The following is a 20,902-nucleotide window of genomic DNA, read 5'->3' as shown; positions in this document are numbered from 1 at the left end:
GGGCTCCAGCTCCATTCTGCCTGAATTCTGCCCCAGGCAGTGGCCAGTGGGACAGATGTTATTTGCTTGAGCTGTGGCTGAGTCTGGATTAAACCAACAACTCAGCCAGCAGCCTTTATTGTAATTTAGGAAGTGTGAGGATATACAGAGGAGGATACTTACGGCATTTAAAAAAAACAGGAGAAATATGTGTGTGTTTTTGAGCTGGGGGAGCTGTGTGCTCCATCTCCTGGGTGACGAGAGACACAAGTGATGGGGAGGATGACCCTCAGGGATGCAAACAGCCATGCAAATGCTCCAGGAGCAGGGCCAGTGGGTCGGTGTGTGCTGGAGGAGTGAAGGCTGCCCTTTGCCCGTGGCCCATGTGGCAGTGGACTTTGGCAGCAGTGCATGGGGAGCGGAAGGAGGGCCCCAGCGGCACCTGATCAGGTGTGTTTGGCTGCTGCGGGGGGTGGACAGCGGTGGGAACCCCTAGCTGGAAATTAGGGGGGAGTCTCTGTGGGACCAAAATGGTGGGTGCCAGGATGCTTGTGCGTGGGGGTGTTTAGAGCAAGGATTTAACCCTGCTTTCACCCAAAAGAGGTAAAAACTCAGCTGCCTCTGTTCGGTCCTGAGCATCTGCCCCAGCCCTGAAATTACCCCGAAGTACCTTAAACTCTGAATGTGATAGGGTGACAAAGTGGTTCCGATGGCATCTGCCTGTGGTGGGGGTGGTTTGTGTCCTGATGCTGCAAGAGGACACACGGGGGGCTTGAGGGTGGCATCCTTCCATGGCAGCTGGGGCTTCACCCGTGTGTTGCCCTGGGCTGTCATTTGGGTTTCCTCTTTTGCATGGGACCATTATAAGTGAATCTAGTGTCCTCTTGAACTGCTATATTCTTGCTGGAGCTGAAAGGCAGGAGGAAACCCCTGTTTCCACCCCACTTCAGAGCGCATGTGAACAAAGCTCCATTTCTCCCAGCCTCTGTCCCTACTTGTTTATGTGAGAATAATTCTTCCTGTTCTGCTTGCATCTTGCCAATATCCCTTTCCCCACCACACACAACATGGGGTTTCACTGCCTTGTCACAGAAGTAAAGCTGATTTCTTACCTCCTTGTGGAGGCTGTGAGTGGTGGTGCTTTGCAAGGGCTGGCTGGGGGTGCACAAGGGTGCTACCTCCTGCTCTGGGAACAGCTTTCTGAACGGACCATTTCATCCTGGTGTTTTAAGGGGCACTTCAAGTTTAGGCAGATGTGGAAATGGCTTTTCCTTGACTCTGGAATTTTAGGAAGGATGCTGGGTTTCCAGCAGGCTCCCAGAAGCAGAGTAGGTGGCAAGCTTCCTGGGGGGGCCTACAGGGGACATGAAAAGCTGTTTACCAACTGCAATGTGACTTCATTGCTTGCAGGCCACTAAAGACATTTTGGACCTAACCTCTGCTTCCACCCCAAAACTGGAGAGGATCCTGCTGGCAAGATTTTGATGGACCCCCAGGCTCCTGCCCGGCCGCCCCAGTCCTGGGAGAGGCAGGCAGCCCGGGGGGCATGGGGAGAGGCTCACCACGGGCACCCACTGCAGCCCAGGAGGGGGAGTCTCCGTGCAGTGCCCCGGCCTCGGCCCGGCTCCTGGGATGGGGGTCACCCCCCTGGCCACCAGCCCCGCAGGGATGCTGGCAGGCTGGCTGCCCGGGCTGAGCGCTATGAAAGCAGCTACCCCAGCAGGCCCTACTCCAGGTGAGAGCTGCACAGCTCAGCGATGGTCCTGCTGAGCCCCCTTCCTGTTCTGAACCTTCTTACAACGAGATGTGGCTATTTCATCACTGAAATGTGGGGGCTTGTGATACGGGTCCTGCCCTTGGAACTGCACAGGCAACACAGAGAGCAGCCTTCGGGAGGCAGTGTGTGAATAGGTGATGTCCAGCTATTAAGTAGCTGGGGACTTCTACGTTTAAGGCTGGATAGCAGTTACCGCTCTGATTTCTTCATACAGCTGTGACTTTTGTGGTTGCAGTTTTACAGGCTTCATCTCAGTCCCGAGGTGCATTTTTCTTGAAGGTTTGATTAAATAAATTTCATTTTTACGAAGCACAAGGTGAACAATAAAAATATAAATGGTATATAGGAGCTAAAGGCAGCTTGCAAGCTCAGCTGCTGAAACAGCGGAGGATGGAAGGATAAAATGTGGGTTAGATGATGTTCTCAGTGCTGAGAAATGGCTTTGAGTGCTCCAGCAAATTTGGGATTGTTTGCCTGAGTTATTGCCCTCAGAGAGTTATGATGCGGATATGCAGGGTTTTGCACTGAGGTTTTATGATACTCACATTGGGAAGTGGGGTGTTGCATGGGGCTCACCAGATCACTGTCAGCTGTGAAAGACCTAAGGTATGTGAGTACTGAGTGGCTTGGGCTGGGCTCCAGTGCAGAGGGGTTCCTGCTGGGCTGTGCAACAGACATGGTGGCTCCAGAGCTTGGCAGAGAACGTGCTTTTGGGGGATGTCTCCTAAAATATGGGTGAGAGCTGATCCCCATTGATCCCCACAAATCCACACCATTGAGCTGAAAGTAGGCATCACCTGAAACTTCAGTGCACAGCCTTCTTATGGAGCGGGATGGGAGAGTATCTAAACCTTCTGCTGCTCCTTCCAGGAAGGATACTGGACCAGATTCTGCTGCTGATCAGGATACCTGGGCAGGGGACCTTGCTGTATTTCCATCACATTTTCTGCCTCAAAAAGTCTAGTTCTAATCCTAAATATTTTCTAGAGCCTGCAGTGGTGCCCGTTCTTTCTCAGAGTAAGTATGCTGTGCTGTGTTTCAGGCAAGGATATGAAGATCCCCACTGGCAGTATCCAGCAGCCAGCTATGGGGATGATTACACCTACCAAAGCTACCAGTGGCAGCCAACGGCCTGGCAGAGTGACAGAGGTAGGGGTTTATCCTTTGGGCCTGCAGATGGAGGCAGCTTGTTGCAGGAGAAGAGTCAACGTTTTCTCCAGAATGGGTGGTTCTTCCAGGGCTTGCATCTCTCCAGGGCTTTTCTCTGCCCACACTGCTGGGTCATTGGTGCTGTTCTCCCCATGCAGCACTGCCCTCAGTTTGCATTTGGGAAATGTGAGCAGAAACTGGGTGCACTCAAGGGGGTGTTTGATCTTGATTTTCATGGTTAGAACCCTGTGTCATTCCTGGTTCCAGGCTGAAATCAGTGCTCATGGTGCTTTGTGATCATGGTGTCTAAGGCCTCACTTTTGCTCTTTCTGGAGTTTCTGAAAGGACATCCATGCTGTGTTGGCAAATGCGTACAAGGCTTTATCATACCCTCCAATGTGTCGGGCTAATTTGGAAGCAAATGGGGTGTGCACGGCAAATTGCCTGACTCATTACTTTTCTTTTGCAACTTCATTATGGCTTGCAGCTCTGGATGGGCAACACTAAATCTTGATTCCCTCTCTAGACCTGAGACAGTGGGAGCATTATGGCAAGAGTACCAATTACCAGGACCAGCACTACTACAAGGGTTACCACCCCAACCTGGCTGCAAGCTCCCCGGGGCCAGACAGGTAAGGGTGGGCAATCTGGGCATCTCCTGGCACAACAGCCTGCTGCAAAATCAGCAGGTCTGTGACTGGTACAAAGCCTCTGACCTTCAGGGTGTCTCCTTCTGCCTGCCTGCAGGAAGCAGACCTGCAACTCCTATGACGAGAGCTACACCTTGGCTGCCAGGAAGGAGAGGGCAGAGGGAGAAACCCACAGCAGTGATTTGGGGGAGGCTGGTGGCCAGCCCCAAGAGGTAACCTCAAGATGGGTAGGGGTGGATGGCAAAGCACTTGAGGATCTCAAAGGGATTTTTGGGAGCGATCCATGTGTCCCTCCTTCAGCTGGGAAAGAAGCTGAGGAGAAAAGGGCTGCTTTGCTATGTTGCACTCATTGCCTAACAATCTCTGGGGATCATTATCATGGGTTATTGGCATTTATGAACTCTCCATATGCTGGGCTGTTGCTTCACCAGCCATGGCATTGTACACTGCTCCTGCACATGTCTGAGAGCAGGACAGAAATCCAGGATTGGTGGGGTGCTCTTCTGCATCCTTCCCAGGTAGCTGCAAGCTGTGTATAATTGCTGGCTCTGTCCACCAAGTCCTGCTCCATCACACTTTTGTCCTGATCACTGTTTTGCCAAGAGTAAATGAAGAGTCCAAATCAGAGCTGCTGTGGTCAAGCCCCATCTGCTGTCTGTCTTGAGGAGTCTGTGCTACGGCTAAGAAGGCTGTTGGGCTAAATTGGTGGCTCATGTCAGTTATTATAAAAGCCATTGGATATGATCAGGGAAAGTGCTATGATGAACCTAAGATGCTGAAGGGTGTGATCTGCTCAGGTGGGAACTGTCTGTGCTGTGCTTCTCCCTCTGGGCACTTCCATGGGGCAGCAGGGCCTGTCCCACTGCTCTGGGAGCAGAAAAGCAGCTGTGTCCCCAGTTTCTCAGTCAGGTTTGTGTTTTCTCCTTCCCTTGCAGCCATCAGACCAGCCCAGCGTGCTCCTGCAGTACCGTGAGTCGGGGCTCAGCTCCAGTGGCTATGAGCTCAGCCAGTACATCCGTGATGGTGCTGACCACTATGACCCTGCTCTTTCAGGGACCTGGGGCCTGGCACAAGCAGGTGAGGTGTGATGGAGCCCTGACCCCCTCTGGCAATGGGGGAGCAAAGAAATAAATGGCTGGCATTAGGCAGCTTGGTCTTTTTCTGGAGGATGTTATGCAGGCACAAGTCATGACTTCAGGGCTGCAGGGCAGGTCCGTTGTCCAGTGGCACTTCTACGGTAGGTGCAGGAGCTGCTGTGCATGCCTCCTGCATTAGAGGACAGTTCTAGCATGGGGGTAGTCAGTGGAGGGTCACTTAAGTTGATGGACTAGGTTGGGACCTGGTTATGTCCTTCATAGTGGAGGTGGTGTGGGGTCAGGCTGAGGGGACTCACAGTGGCCTGTGTGTCATTGCAGGGAGGCCCTTGGTGTCCACCCCAGCCACAGTGGTACCCCTCAAGTTCTCAGTGCCACACACAGTGGTGTGCTTTGGAGCCGGAGGCCAGCTGGTGATGGTGTGTCCCCACCACCCTGCCAAGGGGCAGCTAGCCTTTGTTGAGCTACACAGCCTGGAGGTATGTCACAGCCTGCCACCCCAAACTGTCCTCTGTCCCCTTGCTGGAGTGACTCCATTCACCTTGAGGGATGCAAACATTGTTCTCACCCAAACAGCCTCCTTAGCAACCTTCTCATCCCCTGCAGTCATCTTCTCTCCAGCCCACATGAAAGCCCTGCATTGTGCCAGCCTGTGCCTGAGCATTGCTTTCAGTCTTTGGGTCCTGCATCCTGCTCTTTCAGTTCTGTAACCCTTGTCACCTGTGACCTCTTCACAGTGAGGTACAGATGTGGTCCATACCTCTTTGAAGGATAATTCTACTCGTCTTTCTGAGGTGCTTCAATACAGAAGCTATATCCATACCCTCAGTCTCCTATTTTGCCTCCCAAAGGGGACAGATGCCATCCAATAGTCATTTTCTCCTGGACCTTAGCACTGGGGTCCATGTGATGGTTTAGGGTCTATGTTCTGGGGTTATCTTAGAACAGCACAGAGAATCTTGGCACAAGCATTGACTTTCAGCTAGCCCAGCTGTGGCCGCTCAGATTGCTGAAGTCCAGCTGCTGAATTTGCTCTTGTGTTATAGGTTGTCCTTCATGGCACAAAAGAGCTGGAGGAACTACAGGCCTTCCCGGGGCCCCTGGCCAGGTATGTTGCATATGCAAGTTCAGGAGCTGTGGCTTCCAGGCTGTGCTGGCATGGCTGGCCTGGGAGCATCTCTCTTTTGTGAGGAGACAGGAGCTCAAGGCAGGCTTTAAGGTCCCCATGATACCGAGATACCTGCAAAAGCCAAGATTGGGTTCAGACTGGGAGCCCAGCCCCTTTGCTGTGGTGTAGGTTAGTTTGTACTGTGGGAGATGGGGGTGGTTTTGAATATTCAGAGTGTGGGCTCAGTGTGGTTTGTATGTCTGACCTTATTTTGTACTCATGTCCCAGAAAACTGATTTTTGGGAAATTTTTTTAATGTCTAAAGCTCTGGATCAGCCTGTGATTTAGCTTTTCCTAAAGATTTTGTCCCTCAGGACTGTTGAACTCAGCAAGGGCAGACTCAGTATGCATCATCATCCAGTGTGAGCCTGGGGATGAATCATGGTGTGCTGCATCAGGTTGTCTCTGTACCATACTGGTTACACCAGTGTCCCTTCTGCCCACTCAACCAAAGAAGGGAGAGAAAAGGAGTGTGCAGGAGGACAAAAGCCATTTACTGAGCTAAAAAGCTGCTTATGCCCAGAAGCTGGGTACAAGACCTAGAGGCTACTGTTTGTGCCAAATGGGATTTGGGGAATCTCTATATGATATGTTGGTGTGATTGAGTCAGGATCAGCATCACAATCCCCAGTCCCTCTACCCTGGCTGATCTCAGACACCCTTTCTTTCCAGTGGTCTGTTTATTTTATTGTAAGAGAGCAGTTCTGCCTGGCTTGCACATGGCTTAGAGGTTTCTGCTTCTGTTTCATACCCAAAGGGATTCTATGGTCACAAGCGTGTCTTTCTCTCCACACTATGCCAGTTAAATAAAAGATACTGCCTGTATGTGTGCCTGCTCCTGCAGCCTTGGGCATCCATGGCTGTAACAGCAACACAGCAAAGCAAAACTGAGGTTCTTTGTAGATGAATAGATGAAAATATCAGGAGAGCGGAGAGAAGGTTTGAGATGCACTCTGCATCCCTGAAACAGAAGACTACAGAGTCATAATTATTATAACATTTAAGCAGTTTTGAGCTTGGTGTGCCCAGTGTGGTGTGTGGTCATTGGCACTGGAGATCTCCATCTGTCACTTTGAATCTTTGACATCCCCATTAGTGAACCTGGGGACATGTTGAGTCTCATGTCCTAGATTGCTATGCCTTGGGTTTCTGTTGATGCCTCTCCTTGATGCTGTAGGGAAGATCTGCACAAGGTGGATGTGATGACATTTTGCCAGCAGAAGATAGCCACAAGCTGTGATCTCTCAACACAGGGAGGCAGAGATTCATGTCTTCTCTGGAAACTCCTGGTCCTTCTCTGCCGGCAGAATGGGGTAGGTGTCCCGTGGAAGGGGCTGACACTTTTGATCTTAGAGGTGACACAAGTTATACCCCCTAGATACCTCTTGATCAAGTTGCTGTTTTTAGGTAGGATGTACCTTAAAACCCACCCAATCCCATAATAGTCAATCAGTTTGATACTGCCTGGATAGTTGGAGCAAACGCTTCTCTGTGACAGCTTTTCATCCTTGTGAGCTACCAACAACCCAGTGCTATAGCAGCTGTGAGAAGGACTGGTGCTACCTTCATTGAGGAGCCAGTGCTTATGCTTGAAAAGGGATTATTCCTTTAACCCAATGAAATACACCCAATCTAATCTGTGGCTTCAGAGCAAGTTTTGTGAAGGTCTTGCTAGTTGTACTGAATCCTTTGTCCTCCAAAAGTGTGTGCTGGTGGCCAGGGCTGGTCTTGTTAGGGAGATGTGCTAGGATGAGGGTACAAATGTAAGGGTGTCAGACTGGAAGTGCCATCAGCCTTTACTCATGGGGCAGTCTCACTCCTCCCCTTTTGCAGTCAATGGTGGGCTCAGACACAGCTGAGCTGCTGATGGAAGACTGCAGGCACCAGAAATACAAACGGCAAAACCCTGCGGCAAACGTGACAGGCCTGACAGATGATGAATGGATGTCGTGTCAGACGGGGACACTGGACCTCATCACAGGGGACATCCCTCCCGTTGTGGAGACACAAGCACAGATAGTGGAGAAGTTCACCAAGCTCCTCTACTATGGCAGGAAGAAAGTAAGTGGTGAGTGGGATCCAGGACAAATGGCTTTTCTTCTTGGTCCTTTTGGCCTCATCAGACAGGCTTTAAAGGGAAGGCTGGTGAAGAGGTACCTTGTGGTCGTGGGATCAACCCTTCAAGTTGTGTCTGTACAACAGGACTTATGGCAGTGATTTCCATACCATTGGGAATTGGGATGGGGCCTTTAATGAAGGCAAGATGTAGTGACTTTTACCAGCACTGTGGGTTTAGTTACAGCTATGTGATCTCGAGGGATATCAAAGGCCACAGAGAGAGAGGGGGATGGGTGCATCACTATCAGTGATGACACTGATAGTTAACAGGCAGCACAGACCTGGAAATCCAGTAAAGACAATACTGCTATGAAGGCCCCAGTTCTTCCTGTGGTAGAAAGATAAAGGGGCTTTTGTGAACTCAGAAGGGTTTTTTTGGAGGGTACTAGTTAAAGCCAGAGCAGTTATCAGAGCTCTTTTCTGAGCTGGGTGATCAATAGAGGAAGGCAGGGGAGCAGAGTTAGTGCAATCCCTTTTTTATTTGTACCTTGTCCGCAGGATGCTCTAGTCTGGGCCATGAGAAACCATCTTTGGGGACATGCTCTCTTCCTCTCTAGCAAGATGGACCCTCGGACCTACAGCTGGGTGCTCTCTGGGTAAGCTGGAGAAGCTAAAGTAAGGTACAATGCTCTGTGACTCACTTTGCCAAACCTGTTATCCTTCTGGGTACCTTTAGCCTCAGTGCACTGAATTAAAAAAAAACCCCACTGATTTCAGTTGACCATTTCAGAGGGGGCAAAGTGGGGACAGGGCATCCATTCTGACGGGCTTCCTAATGGATGGGAGAAACCAAGTGGGAGCTGGAAAGCAAAAGGAAAGGCATTTCCTGGAGATGTAGGGTGGATTTATTCTGAGTCTTTGGCTTTGCCCTTGCTGCTCTAGTAAATGCCATTGGGATGGGGAGAGCTGAGCCATCTTCACCATGATGCAGCCTAGTCTGAGCTGTTCGTCTCACTCGTATGAATGTTTTCTGGTGGAATTAATGTACTTAGTCTGGATCAGGTTGATCCCTTCAGGGAGAGTTAAGCAGACATTTTCTGTCCTATGCAAACTGAATCCTTATACGGAGGTTTTATCCAGTGTTGCCCTGGGGACTTGCCTGCTCTGAAGGTAATGCAGATAATCAGCTTGGTGGACTGTTGATCCTTTCCCCCCTCTCCAGGAAGCCCCTCAGGACACTGCTTTCCTGGGGCATTTGGGACATGCCCTTGAAGGTGAATGAGGGTTTGGGGTCCCAGCACAGCAGCCTTATCTCTGTTGTCTCCTCACAGGTTCACCAGCACGCTGGTCACCAACGACCCCCTGCAGACCCTCTTCCAGCTCATGTCAGGAAGAATCCCTCAGGCAGCGCTGGTCTGTGAGCAAAAGGCTGGCCCCAGCCTGTGTACCCTATGCTGTGACCTGCCTGTGACATCCATCTTGTGGTGACCATCTCTGTTCACCCTTGCTCCCCTCTTGTTTTCCTCCAGTGCTGTGGAGATGGCACGTGGGGTGACTGGAGGCCTCACCTGGCTGTGCTGTTGTCCAACAAGGTTGGAGACATGGAGCTGAACCACCGAGCCATCGTCACCATGGGAGACACTTTGGGTGAGCCCAGGCTGTTGTGAGCAGTTATGTTCCTGCTGTCTTGTGATAGTGGGTGGGTGCCTGCAGTGTTGCTGTGCATGTCCATGCTGGCATGGATGTGCATTGGTGCCGAGATGAAGTGTGCATCCCTGTACCTGTGCAGTAGCAGGGATGAGGTGTTGATGGATCCCACTGCCCTTTGTGCTGGCAGCTACGTCAGGCTCAGGTATACCCATTAACTGCTCTTTTGGAGATGACTGGAATTGCTGGATCTGGGGAGGGCATATGTAACTGCAGGGACTGAGATGTGCTCCTGATGGTGGGAACTCACAAAGATTTCATGCTAATAATGGTGCCCTACAGAGTTGAAGCTGGAGCTGGTGCCTGGTCAGGCTCCCCTGGTTCTACCACTGAAATGAAACTCCTCTTAGGTTCAGAAACCAGCAACTGGGGAATACTGATGAAAAGCAGGGAGAAGGGAGGGATGCAGGTCTGCCTGAACAGGGAAGAAAAGTGGGGTGATTGGGATTGGGTTTTCAGTGAGCTTGGGGGGCTGAAAGCAATGCTGAACACAGGGTGACCTCTCAGGACTGTTTGTCTTTTTATCTCCCATCCAGCTAGCAAGGGATCAGTTGAAGCAGCTCATTTCTGCTACCTGATGGCAGATATCCCCTTTGGTTACTTCGGGATGAAGGCAGATCGTATGGTTCTGCTGGGCAGCAGCCACAGGTGAGTGAGCCAAGAGGCGGTGCTTTCACCTGAGGGACATGTCACCTTCTCCCCATCCCCGGGATCTCACTTTAATGCAAAAATAATCCCTTTTTGTGGGTTTACTGCTCTTAATGTGAACTTTGCTCTGTGCTTCTCCAGCTGCAGGCTGGCACAAATGGAGGAGCTGTGAATCTGTTTGTGGGGCTGCCTGGGAAGAGAGCTCTGCTCCTGCTTGTTGAACCTGTCCCTTTCCTCTGCAGGCAGGGGTTTGCCCAGTTTGCCAGAATGGAGGCCATCCAGAGAATGGAAATCTTTGAGTACTGCCAGCGGCTACGGCAGCCTGAATCCTTCCTGCTCCCCTTCCAGGTAGTGGAGATTTACAAAAACATCTGGTGCAGCAGCGCAGACCTGCCCCAAAACATGCATCCATCCCTCTGAAGCCAGGGATTCAGGCTGCTTTTCAAGGCTTGTCTCCTTACTGGTGCCCTGGCTAAGGGGTTCCTCCAGAATTTGGGTCATGGTGTGTTTGATCAGTGCTTGCTCAGGTCTGGTTACTTTCCTGCTCTCTGGAGTAATGGATAGGCTTTTCATATTGCAAGTAAGTCTGCTGCTATCTCAGGCACTACACAGATCAGGTGAGTAAATGAAGATGGTGGGCTGGTGTCTTTTCCTCACTGTCTGTTTGCTGGCTCTGGGCTGGGCTGGCCTTGTGACAGTGCTGTGGTTTGGGAAGCTGGATGAGCCAGGATGGCCCCATAGGGATGCGAAGTTTCAGATGACCTCTGGGTGATGAGAACTGTGATACAGAGTCATGCTGGGATGATGTGCCATGGCAGAGGGTGCCCATGCCTGTGAGCATCTCCTACCCTCATATACCCGTTCTGTTTCCCTCTTGCAAGGTATACAAGCTCCTCTATGCCTCTCTCTTGGTTGACTATGGACTCCCAGCCCAGGCCCTGCAATACTGTGAGCAGATTGCCACCGTGCTCCTAAGCCAGGATCCATCCAGCCATCCTGTCCTGGCCCAGCAAGTGATGAAGGTGAGTTGTACCCCTCTGCATTCTTGGCAGGATATGATACATATTCAGGACCTGGTGTGATGGGAAGCATCCTTGGAGTTTCCCATGGCTGGGGGTGCTTGGCAGCTCTGAGCAGCACCCCAGGGCTTGCTGTGTATGGAATACAGCAAGGCCAACACCTCCATGGTGTCTCTCATACCTATGGATCTGGGATAGAAACAAAGGAATTGTGTTGACTGCCAAGTAGGAGCAGAGTTATTTGGAAGCAAAGGAAGTTTTGTATTCTGGAGAGGCTTTTTGAACTTATAAATGGCACAGACTTGAGAAGCTGAAGCGTGAGTGCTTCACATTTCCCCTCCAGCATCATCCCACAATTCCACTTACCTGCCAGGGGCTCTTTTGGGTTCACAGTGAATAGAAGCATGTCCCAGCTTGTATCAGTGAGCCCAGCTCTTCCGCTTCATGAGCAGGATGCTGGGGCAGGGAGGGGTGAAGCAGTGTCCCAGCTTCCCCTGAGCAGATTGGGCTCTCGGGAGAGCAGGTCTGCCTGCTCCATGCACGTCACCAGGGCAGTGCTGAGGCTGCTTGGAGCCTTCCTCTGTCAGGAAGGGGACAAAAGCCATGATGCTGTGAGATAAGGAGCAGCAAGGATGCCCTTCTGAAGCAGGTGCTGCAGAAATCGCCCAAAGCTTGCCTTGCACAGCCCCCTTATCACTGAAACCTATTTACTGCCTAACAGCCTCTCGGATCTGCTGTTCTGCTGGGGATAATGCTTCTCCTGGGAGAAAACACTTTCATCTGAAAAACTAGTGCATTCGTAGATGCTCTTGTCTTTGATGTTTTGGACTGTGTTACAAATTATGATACACATTAGTGTTTGATTAAGACTTCCCCTCTTTTGAAGCTGGGGACGATATACAACCAGGTGCTGGTTCATTAATATTGGATCAAAGTGCACATTAGCTTTTGGATTAAACATTCCCCCCATTTAGGAGTAATCATGCTTATAATTTCCTCTTTCCTGCAATTGATTTAGGATGAATGCATGTGTGTTTGCAAAGAGATGGGACAGTGGATCTCTAGGTAGTGCAAGCTCCTGGCTGTGCACTGGGTTACTTTGTTTTCTGTGGCCAGTCTCTGTCTCAAGCCGGGCTCTAACTGCATGGGTCATGTCTTGTTGTAACCTCCTGGAACTGGGAAGTGTTTTGTGCTGGTTTCGACTTTGTTTTAAAAACTTTGGGAATAGGAACATGTGGCCGCCTTAATCATAGGAGCATAGAAGGTAAACGAGTGCGAGGGAGCTTGATAAACACCAAAGAAGGGGGTTGATACCAGTAAGAGAAAATTCAGTAAAGACTCAGATGAAAAGCAGTGCTTTAAGTGTCATCTCCCCTCATCCAGCTGTCTTAAACTGCATCCTTATCTAAGCAATTTCTCCAGACTGGGATTTAGCTCTGCAGGGATCCCTGCATTTCACCCTGGGCTGGTGGGATGGGTCACCCCAGAAGAGCTTCTTGCTGTGTTGACTATAGCTGCTGGAGCCCCATGTCATTGAGATGGCTGAAGCCACAGCAGCATGGGCCCCTCTCTTGCAGGAGAAATTAAACATGCAGCAGCAATACTGCAGAGAGGAACCTGGGGGAGATAGTGGAGCATGGAAAAAATACTGAGCAGCCACATAACAGGATGCTGTCGCAAAAAAAAAGAAACAAACCCAATGCTATAATGTTGTTTTGGGCTATGAGAACAAGAACGGCATGTGTGAGACAATGATGTGATAATCCTCTCATGCTCAGGTCTCAGGCGTCTTGGCTGGGCACAGTGGCCCAGCTGAGATGCTGCACTGGGAGACTGGGCCAAATTGGAGCAGGTGTGGATGAGAAGAGCTGGGTGGTAAGAGACTGAGGGGGAAATGACCTCTGAAGAGGCCATGAGGTTGTGTTTTATAGGCAAGATTTTCTAGGCAAGATCTGCTGGGGGAGGACGGGGAATGTGATGACAGCCCTCTGGCACGCAGGAGGCTGTTTTTCAGGGGGTGGTGCCTGACTGTCCCCACAGCTTCCACGGGAGCAGGAATAGGGAGGCTTAATTTGCAGCAGGGAAGATTTCACATAGATACTAAGAAAAAACCCCTTTAGCTGTAAGGATGTTAAGCATCAGGACAGTCCTGGGAGGCCGTGAAATCTTCCCCTTGGAGATGTGCAAGTGCAAATCAGACAAACACGGGCACATGGGATTTTCATGTGCATTGGCAGATGGATGAGGTAACCTCAGGTGTCTCCTGTCCCTCCATTTGTGTCTCCTGTGTGTTGCTAGTGATGGTAATGCTTGTTGCAAAGCTGGGAGAGGAAGCAGGCAGGTGAGCCCTTGCTGAAACCTTACCAGCTCCCAGCCATGCTCCCAGGTGGGTAAGGGGCTGATGCAGGGCCCTGGGAGCTGGTCTGTTTCTGAGGCTCATGGTGGGGGTATCCTGCAAACCTGCCTGGGACTCAGGCTGGCTGTCAGGGGACCGAAAGGTGGTCCTTTTCCTTGGAGGAGAAAAGGATGGTAACAGTAACCTGCCTCTGTGATGTGAAGAGCATCTTTGGCATTCTGACACGTTTGTTGAGGTGTCTGAGGTAGCCCTGCTGGGAGATTTATCTGCTACAGCAGCTCTCTGTAGCAATGTGGGAAAGGAAATAAATCTTGTACAAGAAGCTAGTGTTACTTTTACCCCCATATTATGAAGTGTGGCTCTGGTGCCGTTTTCCCCTGAGCCTGTATGCTCAACCATGTGCTATTGCTGCAAGAATCGGTCTCTTCCCTGTGGAGCTGAAATGCGTGACGAGTCTCATTGCCCTCCTGGCTCTGCAGCTGGCCGAGCGGCTGAAGCTCTCTGACCCTCTGCTCCTGGAGATGCCAGAGCAGGACCAGATGCTGGAGCCTGACTGGCTGGTACAGCTCCGAGACTGCTGCCGGGAGTGGGAGGTAAGGAGGAGAGTGGATGCTGTGAGGCAGTCAGTCTGCATTGTAGTTTGTCTGTGGCAGCATCCTCCTCCTCAGCCCTGAATCGAGGGGATGGGTATGGAAGTTTGATGTCTGCTGCTGCCTTTCTCCTCGGCTTGTGAGCTCAGAGATGTGGCCTCTGCTGTGGGACCTGCAACTTCAGCAGGACCAGCGGGTTGCAGCACCTGAGGGTGTGGGCAGTGAGGGCTGCAGAGTTTTCATGGGGCAAAGCACACCTTTTCTTGGCTCAGGAAGGGCAGTTGGGCTGGTGGGTGAATGATGAGATCCTTGTAGTAAGGATATTGCAGATGACACTGGTGGGGCATCACCTTGGAGGTGTGAGTTTTTTTTTTTGGTTTGGTTCTTGGATTAATGCTTTAGGTTCAGGTTTCTTGTTTGCTTTTGGTTTTGTGCCCTTTTCTGTCTCCAGTTTCTCTCCTGCCAGCTCTCAGCAGGGTAGCAGTGCAGCCCCCTTCACTTGCTGGGAAAAATCTGTGACCATGGTGATATTGGTCTCACCTGTAATCTGGGCTCCTGCAGCCTGGGGTGGGTCATAAGCCCCAAACCCACAACCATCACACTTTCCTTCATGTTGGCTTTGTGGTTTCCTTAGTCTGACCTGTGCCATCTTTTTTTCTATCTGTTTTATCATGTTTTCCCTCTGACTCCTCGCAGGTGGAAGATGACCTCCCACTGGATGTGTCACCCACTCAGCCAGGGCTCTCCTGTGCTGCTGCAATGATAGCAGGTAAAGAAAAGGAAGCAGCAGGTTGCAGTCACCACACTGTGCTTCTGTGCATGTGGAGTTGTGCTGCCATGGCCTGGAAGGCAGCTCCCTGCTCCCTGGAGCATTTCTCAGTAGCTACTCCTCCCTCCTTACATTCCCCAGGACTCCAAAGTTTGCTCCTGCCTGGATGCACCCTTGCAGTGTGGGGCTGCCAGGGATGGGCTGCAAATAGAGGGGTTGATGTGTGTGCCCTCCATACAAAGTCTGCGTAATTGGGCATGATTCCTGCAGCTTCAGGAGTCCCTGCTGGTGCCGTGAGAGGGGAAGGGGGCTGGAGGTGGGCAGCATTCAGCATGTGCCTGCTGGCTGAGCCCCGAGGGAGGCAGCCTTGTTCCCAGGCAGTCCTCTGAGGGTGCAAATTGGAGCTGAACTAAGGGGATTTCACACTTGCAGAGTGAAAGATTTGGGAAGGAGCTAGTCCTTCTGTGTGCCAATGCAGCATGCCTGTTGGTGAAGCTGCTGCATTTCCCCTTCCCTTTTCATCCCTTTGCTTTGCCTCTTGGTAGACCCCAAGAGTCCACTCCAACCACAGTCCACCCAAAGGGTCAAGAGACATCAAAATCAAGGATATGAGCTTCCCCTGGGTGACTGTCAAGGAAAGAGCTGGAGAGCTTTCATTTCCTAGCTGGGCAGGCAGCACATCCATGGGGTTGTTCCATCAAGGAGAAGTTCAGGGGCTGATGACCCATCAGTGTTGCTTCACAGTCATTTCTATCAGCAGGACACCCCAGCACAGCCCCACTGCTCCTCACTACTGCTCAGATACAGCTTTCTGCTGGAAACACTGGCACTGATGGGTGAAGAAAAGCTGTTGCAGACAGGATAAAACATGACAAAAGTCCCCCAAGCCATTTCTTCCTATCAGCTTTCCCTGCTGCTTCCAAATTCCTCTTCAAAGAGTTCTCCCAGGCAGTAAAAGGGATCATCAATCCTGATTGCCTTCTGTTGCTATCAAAGGCTGAGGCTATCATCATCCTTCCCTGGAAAAAAGTCACAGATATGATGGGATGGCTCCTCTGAGGGACCAGATCTGCTCTGTGTGGTCTCTGTAGCTTGCTCTCCCAATGCTTTGTCCTTTTGTTCATTGAGAAGGCCATCCAGAGTCACCGTCTGAGGGAACTGCATGCAGAGAAAGCTGACTTGGTACTGAATTCATCCATCTTAGAAAGACAAAGCCCAAAACAAGGTGCCAAGCTGAGATCTGTGTGGTCACAGTAACCTCCTCCTCCATCCTTACAGCCTGGGTTGGCCTCTGACTTTCTCTGAGCTTGCAAGGTAGTGTGGAGTTGAGTATTCATCCTCCTCCCTGTGGATCTCGAGCACCTCCAGGCTGTGAGGGAGCAGCTCATGGGTGTGAAGCCAATCCTGAGCAGGCTGGAGGCAATGCCAGCAGGCAAAGCAAAGGGTTTTATAGCACCACATCCAAGAGGTGTCATTAGTCTGTCTCCAGGCTCAGACCTATGGGATCTGGGTCCTGCCTGGCCATATTCCATGGTGATAAAAGAGAAACTTTCCAGTGCCCAGCATGTTTCTGGCTGGAGGCTGCAGAGCTGGAACAAGCAGGACACAAACCTGGGACCCACAGCAGTGTGCTGCCTGCACTGTGACTAACACCAGGCAGAGTAACATGTGTGTTAAATAAAAGAAGCCCCACTTGTTCAGCCTACCTTTCAAACAAAAAACCCCAACGAACCCAACTCTAAATAAATCTGCCCAAAGCAAGGAACTTGTCCATGGTTGCTCCTGTGGAGCAGGAATGAAGGCTTCCTGATGAATTTTCTTTTCTACTTGGGATGTGCAGCAGGAGTGGACAAAAAGGCTTGGAGGCTCCTTTGAAGTTCTGGCACATGCTGCTAGTACTTAGTTTCTTTGCTTCCATAACATTCCCTTTCTAAGTTCATTTGCAGCCTCAGGCATGTTCCCAGGAGGTCACAGCTCTCCAGCCCAGCCCTGTCTTTCACAGCCCACCTTACCTGAAGCCTCTGAAGGGTCCCTGCTGCTGTGTTGTGCCCTACCTCATCCCTCACCCTCTTATGGTCCCACAGTCCCCCCTCACCTTCCTGACTCCTGCTGATGCAGGGATGATGAAGGGGAGAATTCTGTGCAATGGCTCAGTGAAATTCTAAACTCTGGTGTAAACTCATTTTGCAGATGAAGAGCCTGGCCATGAGCTTCCCCAGAGCGAAGGCTACCAGCATGACCAGTACCAGCCTGTGCCACCCCAGGGATCCAGCTCCCAAGAGAACGTGTCCCTCTGCCCTTTGTCACCTGTTCAGGACACAGCATCACCACTGCTCAGCATTGGGCAGGAGCTGCAGCCCGCAGTGCTCGACTCAGGGACAGCCACTCCTCTGGGAGCGGTTCTTGCTGAGCCCCCTCTACAGGCACTGCCACCAGCAGGTAAGTGCTCCAGCCTTGTTTCTCTGCACAAATGCCTGCCCCAGTTAGCAGCAGCAGGGGCATGGTGTGTCCCGCAGGGATGTTGATCCCTTATAGCACTTGTGTCACTTCAGCTGCTGCTCCCTGCTAGCACTGCCTTCACCCAGCACCTCATTTCCCTCCAACTTGTCTCAGATGGGAAGCCATGCTTGCCCCAGTGCTGTGCATGCAAACCAAGTCCAGCAGTGCTGGCCACCCTGGGCAGGTGGGCCTTCATCTTTAGGACATCTTGCCCAAAGCAGCAAGGAGGACACCTGTGGGTTGTCGGCAGTGCTGCTGCTTCCCTGCTGGATGGAAAACCAGCTTCGCATCCAGCAGCGCAAGCCAGGTTTGAGAGGCACTGGTGCAACCTTGTGACTTCCTCCCTGGGGCTGACGGGGACCAGAAAGGCCCTTTACATCTCTTGGCCAGGGGTAGCATCTTGGTCACGCAGCCTTGTCCTAGGGTGGGATGATTACAGTGCTGAAAATGCCTCTGATAGACATGGCAGGAGCTCTTCTGGTCAAGCTCTGACTGTGTCCTTCCCTCTGTTCCATAGGAGAAGTTGGGGAGCCCTGGGGTGCCCTGTTGTCCCCTGAGGGGATGCAGCCATCTCTCCCAACAGAGCAGGTGAGTCAGAGGAGTCAGGGAGACCGTCCCACTGAGAACTCTGGGGGGATTTGGGGCTTATCATTCCACTCACTTAACCCTCAAAATTCCCCATCATGGTGCCAGCTGTGTTGTCTGATGGATTATGGTAGTCCTCCACAGCCTCCTGCCTCTGGCACTGCCTGCTGCACCCTGCTGTGGGTGCTACTTCTCCCCATCTGCTGTGTAAGGGGTGCAGAGGTCCCTAGGGATGCTATTTAATTCTGGCATGATGGAATCCTGGCAGCACTCTGATAGTGCTTTGGGGTGGCTCCTCTGGGAACACCACATGGCAGCTGCATCTCCAATGCCAGGAGGGGTTAAAGGCAAGGGCTCGGACTGTCTCGGAGAGCTCCACTGTTTCCTTGGAAGATGACAGCTGGCCTTCCTCAGAGAGCGTGGCTGAGGATACTGCTGAAGAGCTGGCATCAGCAGAGGCACTGAAGCTGGATGAGGGCAAGGTGAGCATGCCAGAGCTGATGTGAAGCCTCATGCTCTGAGCTTGTCTGCCTCTGATGCTAGGTATCTGCCCTGCCTCTGGCAGAATAGTGCCTGCTACTGGCAGGTATCTGTGTGGCCATGGCATCCTCCCCTTCTCATCCATTTCCACTGTTTTCCTTTGTGACTACCTCTATTTCCCAGAACTCTGGATTCAGGTGGTTTGGCTGGTTTCGGTCAAGGCCCACCAAGGAAACCTCTTCCAGAGCTGTGTCTGAGGCTCCGCCAGACTGTCCCACACTGGAACTGCAGGTAGGAGACAAAAGGCTGTCCAGTCACTAAGTAACAGGGTACAGCCATGAGGATGGGTGAGAAGGCTCCACCATTACCCACTTTGTCCTTGTGCAAGTGGCTGGGCTGTGCCATCACACTGCTCCTCATGGCCATAGCTGCTCTATGTGGGAACAGAGCAGGACTAGGAGCCCTTTTAGCCTGGAAGCCAATCCTTGATTAATAATAACTGTAAATGTATAAAACCTTTTTGATCCGGGAGGTCCTCTGAGCACTCAGCAAACTCTGCGGAGACTTCTTGCTCTTCGCTGGAGCAGAAAGCAGCAGCTGTGAGAGGCATGGCTTGGGCAGGTTTTAGGAGCTGAAGGGAAGGAAAACCTCTTTAATTGGAAGCAGAGCAGAGAGGGGGAAGCAGCCATGCATGGTTATCCCAGTTCTGGCTGAGTCCTCAGAGTGACATCCCTGACTGCAATCCTGGAGCAGAAAATTTTGTGCTATTCTTCCAAAACCATCAGATGAGGAACAGAGTATGGCCATGGACACTGATGGCCCCTTGGAACACAGGCTTGGTGGCCAGCCTCCTGCCTAATTTTCACTCTCCAGGTGGTTCAGGTTGTGACAGGGGTTGCTTGCCCTGACCCTGTAGGCCGTCCTTAGCTTGGTTGCCTGTAGCCCTTGGGGTACCCCATCCTGCTGAGTGGTACCCTGAAAATGCGGTGTGGTATCTGGTGCAGAAGTCTTCTCAACATGCAAGGAGCTTCTGCTTTACATGGGTGGATGTGGTTTCAGGAACAGACATCACCATTGCCATCCGACACCCCTCTCGCAGCTTGCCCTTTGGCTCAGCCTCCCTCCAGAAACCCTGGTAAATGCCACATGGGTCCCCTTGTCCCTGTCAGCTTTTTAGAAGCTGCTCTTCTTAAGTATTGTAATTGTTGCATGCCCCAGCAGGGTTGCAAGGTGAAAATGCTTTTGCTGTTACTCCGCTGTCCATTGACATGAAAGGATCATGGGAGTCAGCAGGAGAGCAGGTGAGGAGAAGAAAGAGGTATTTGTGTGTGTTGGGGGGGAGGGAAAGAGGTGTCCAGGACACTGCTCTCTGTTCACTTTCTTTTCCTTCACCCTTCCCAGACTGGGTTCCATAAACTTCCACCACCAGTGAGGGCAGTCCCCCTGTTCAACCCTCTCCAGGTCTCCCAGGTGAGAGCATCCTTCTGAGGTGTTGCTGGATAAGGCTGAGGGTGACACTGGCTTTTTGGATGATGCAGATTGCAACGGGATGGGGATGCAGGGTGGACCAGCCCTGGGTAAGAGTTTGACTTATAAGACAATGAACTGGGGGAGGACAGTGACAAGGGGGTGTGTGATGGAGAAGGGAAGGGGAGGGGTGATGCTGGTGGCTACATCCTGAGGACAGCAGCCTCACACTGTCGGGTCCTCCCCTCCCTAACACCATATCTCTCTCTTCCCAGCTCATCCCTGCCTCTCGACCCACCCAACCCAGGCTGTTTTCCCAGCGGCGCTACCCCAACCCGCTGTGAGGCAGAAATCAACAGCAGTGACCATTGTGAACCAAAATGGTGTTTGTGGTTATTTTTGAAGCGGGTCTTGGCTGGGCACAGTGGCCCAGCTGGGATGCTGCACTGGGAGACTGGGCCAAATTGGAGCAGGTGTGGATGAGAAGAGCTGGGTGGTAAGAGACTGAGGGGGAAATGACCTCTGAAGAGGCCATGAGGTTGTGTTTTATAGGCAAGATTTTCTAGGCAAGATCTGCTGGGGGAGGACGGGGAATGTGATGACAGCCCTCTGGCACGCAGGAGGCTGTTTTTCAGGGGGTGGTGCCTGACTGTCCCCACAGCTTCCACGGGAGCAGGAATAGGGAGGCTTAATTTGCAGCAGGGAAGATTTCACATAGATACTAAGAAAAAACCCCTTTAGCTGTAAGGATGTTAAGCATCAGGACAGTCCTGGGAGGCCATGAAATCTTCCCCTTGGAGATGTGCAAGTGCAAATCAGACAAACATGGGCACATGGGATTTTCATGTGCATTGGCAGATGGATGAGGTAACCTCAGGTGTCTCCTGTCCCTCCATTTGTGTCTCCT

General features: G+C 51.6%; 1 protein-coding gene across 1 annotated transcript; it reads left to right on the top strand.

Moving 5' to 3' along the window:
- The first annotated feature begins 1,463 nt into the window (after positions 1-1,463).
- On the top strand, positions 1,464-20,361 carry SEC16B (SEC16 homolog B, endoplasmic reticulum export factor). Its single transcript, XM_031050112.2, has 25 exons — positions 1,464-1,714; positions 2,799-2,905; positions 3,432-3,537; positions 3,653-3,767; positions 4,491-4,632; positions 4,971-5,128; positions 5,696-5,757; positions 6,995-7,130; positions 7,651-7,878; positions 8,434-8,531; positions 9,207-9,288; positions 9,405-9,522; positions 10,119-10,230; positions 10,473-10,578; positions 11,112-11,252; positions 14,085-14,198; positions 14,892-14,964; positions 17,155-17,403; positions 17,981-18,051; positions 18,384-18,530; positions 18,712-18,819; positions 19,588-19,663; positions 19,747-19,829; positions 19,930-19,998; positions 20,271-20,361. Exons 1-25 carry the CDS (start codon positions 1,464-1,466, stop codon positions 20,337-20,339), a joined length of 3,021 nt encoding a protein of 1,006 aa, XP_030905972.2. The 3' UTR covers positions 20,340-20,361.
- Positions 20,362-20,902: the final 541 nt, after the last annotated feature.

Source organism: Melopsittacus undulatus, chromosome 6 (assembly GCF_012275295.1).
Source record: "Melopsittacus undulatus isolate bMelUnd1 chromosome 6, bMelUnd1.mat.Z, whole genome shotgun sequence".
NCBI lineage: Eukaryota > Metazoa > Chordata > Aves > Psittaciformes > Psittaculidae > Melopsittacus > Melopsittacus undulatus.
This window is presented reverse-complemented; position numbering and strand designations above follow the sequence as displayed.

Excerpts from the sequence above, each read along its gene's own strand:
- SEC16B (XM_031050112.2), top strand. The coding sequence starts at position 1,464 with ATGGACCCCCAGGCTCCTGCCCGGCCGCCCCAGTCCTGGGAGAGGCAG. Across the intron at positions 3,538-3,652 it reads AGCTCCCCGGGGCCAGACAG|GAAGCAGACCTGCAACTCCT; the intron begins GTAAGGGTGGGC and ends GCCTGCCTGCAG. Across the intron at positions 19,999-20,270 it reads ACCCTCTCCAGGTCTCCCAG|CTCATCCCTGCCTCTCGACC; the intron begins GTGAGAGCATCC and ends CTCTCTTCCCAG.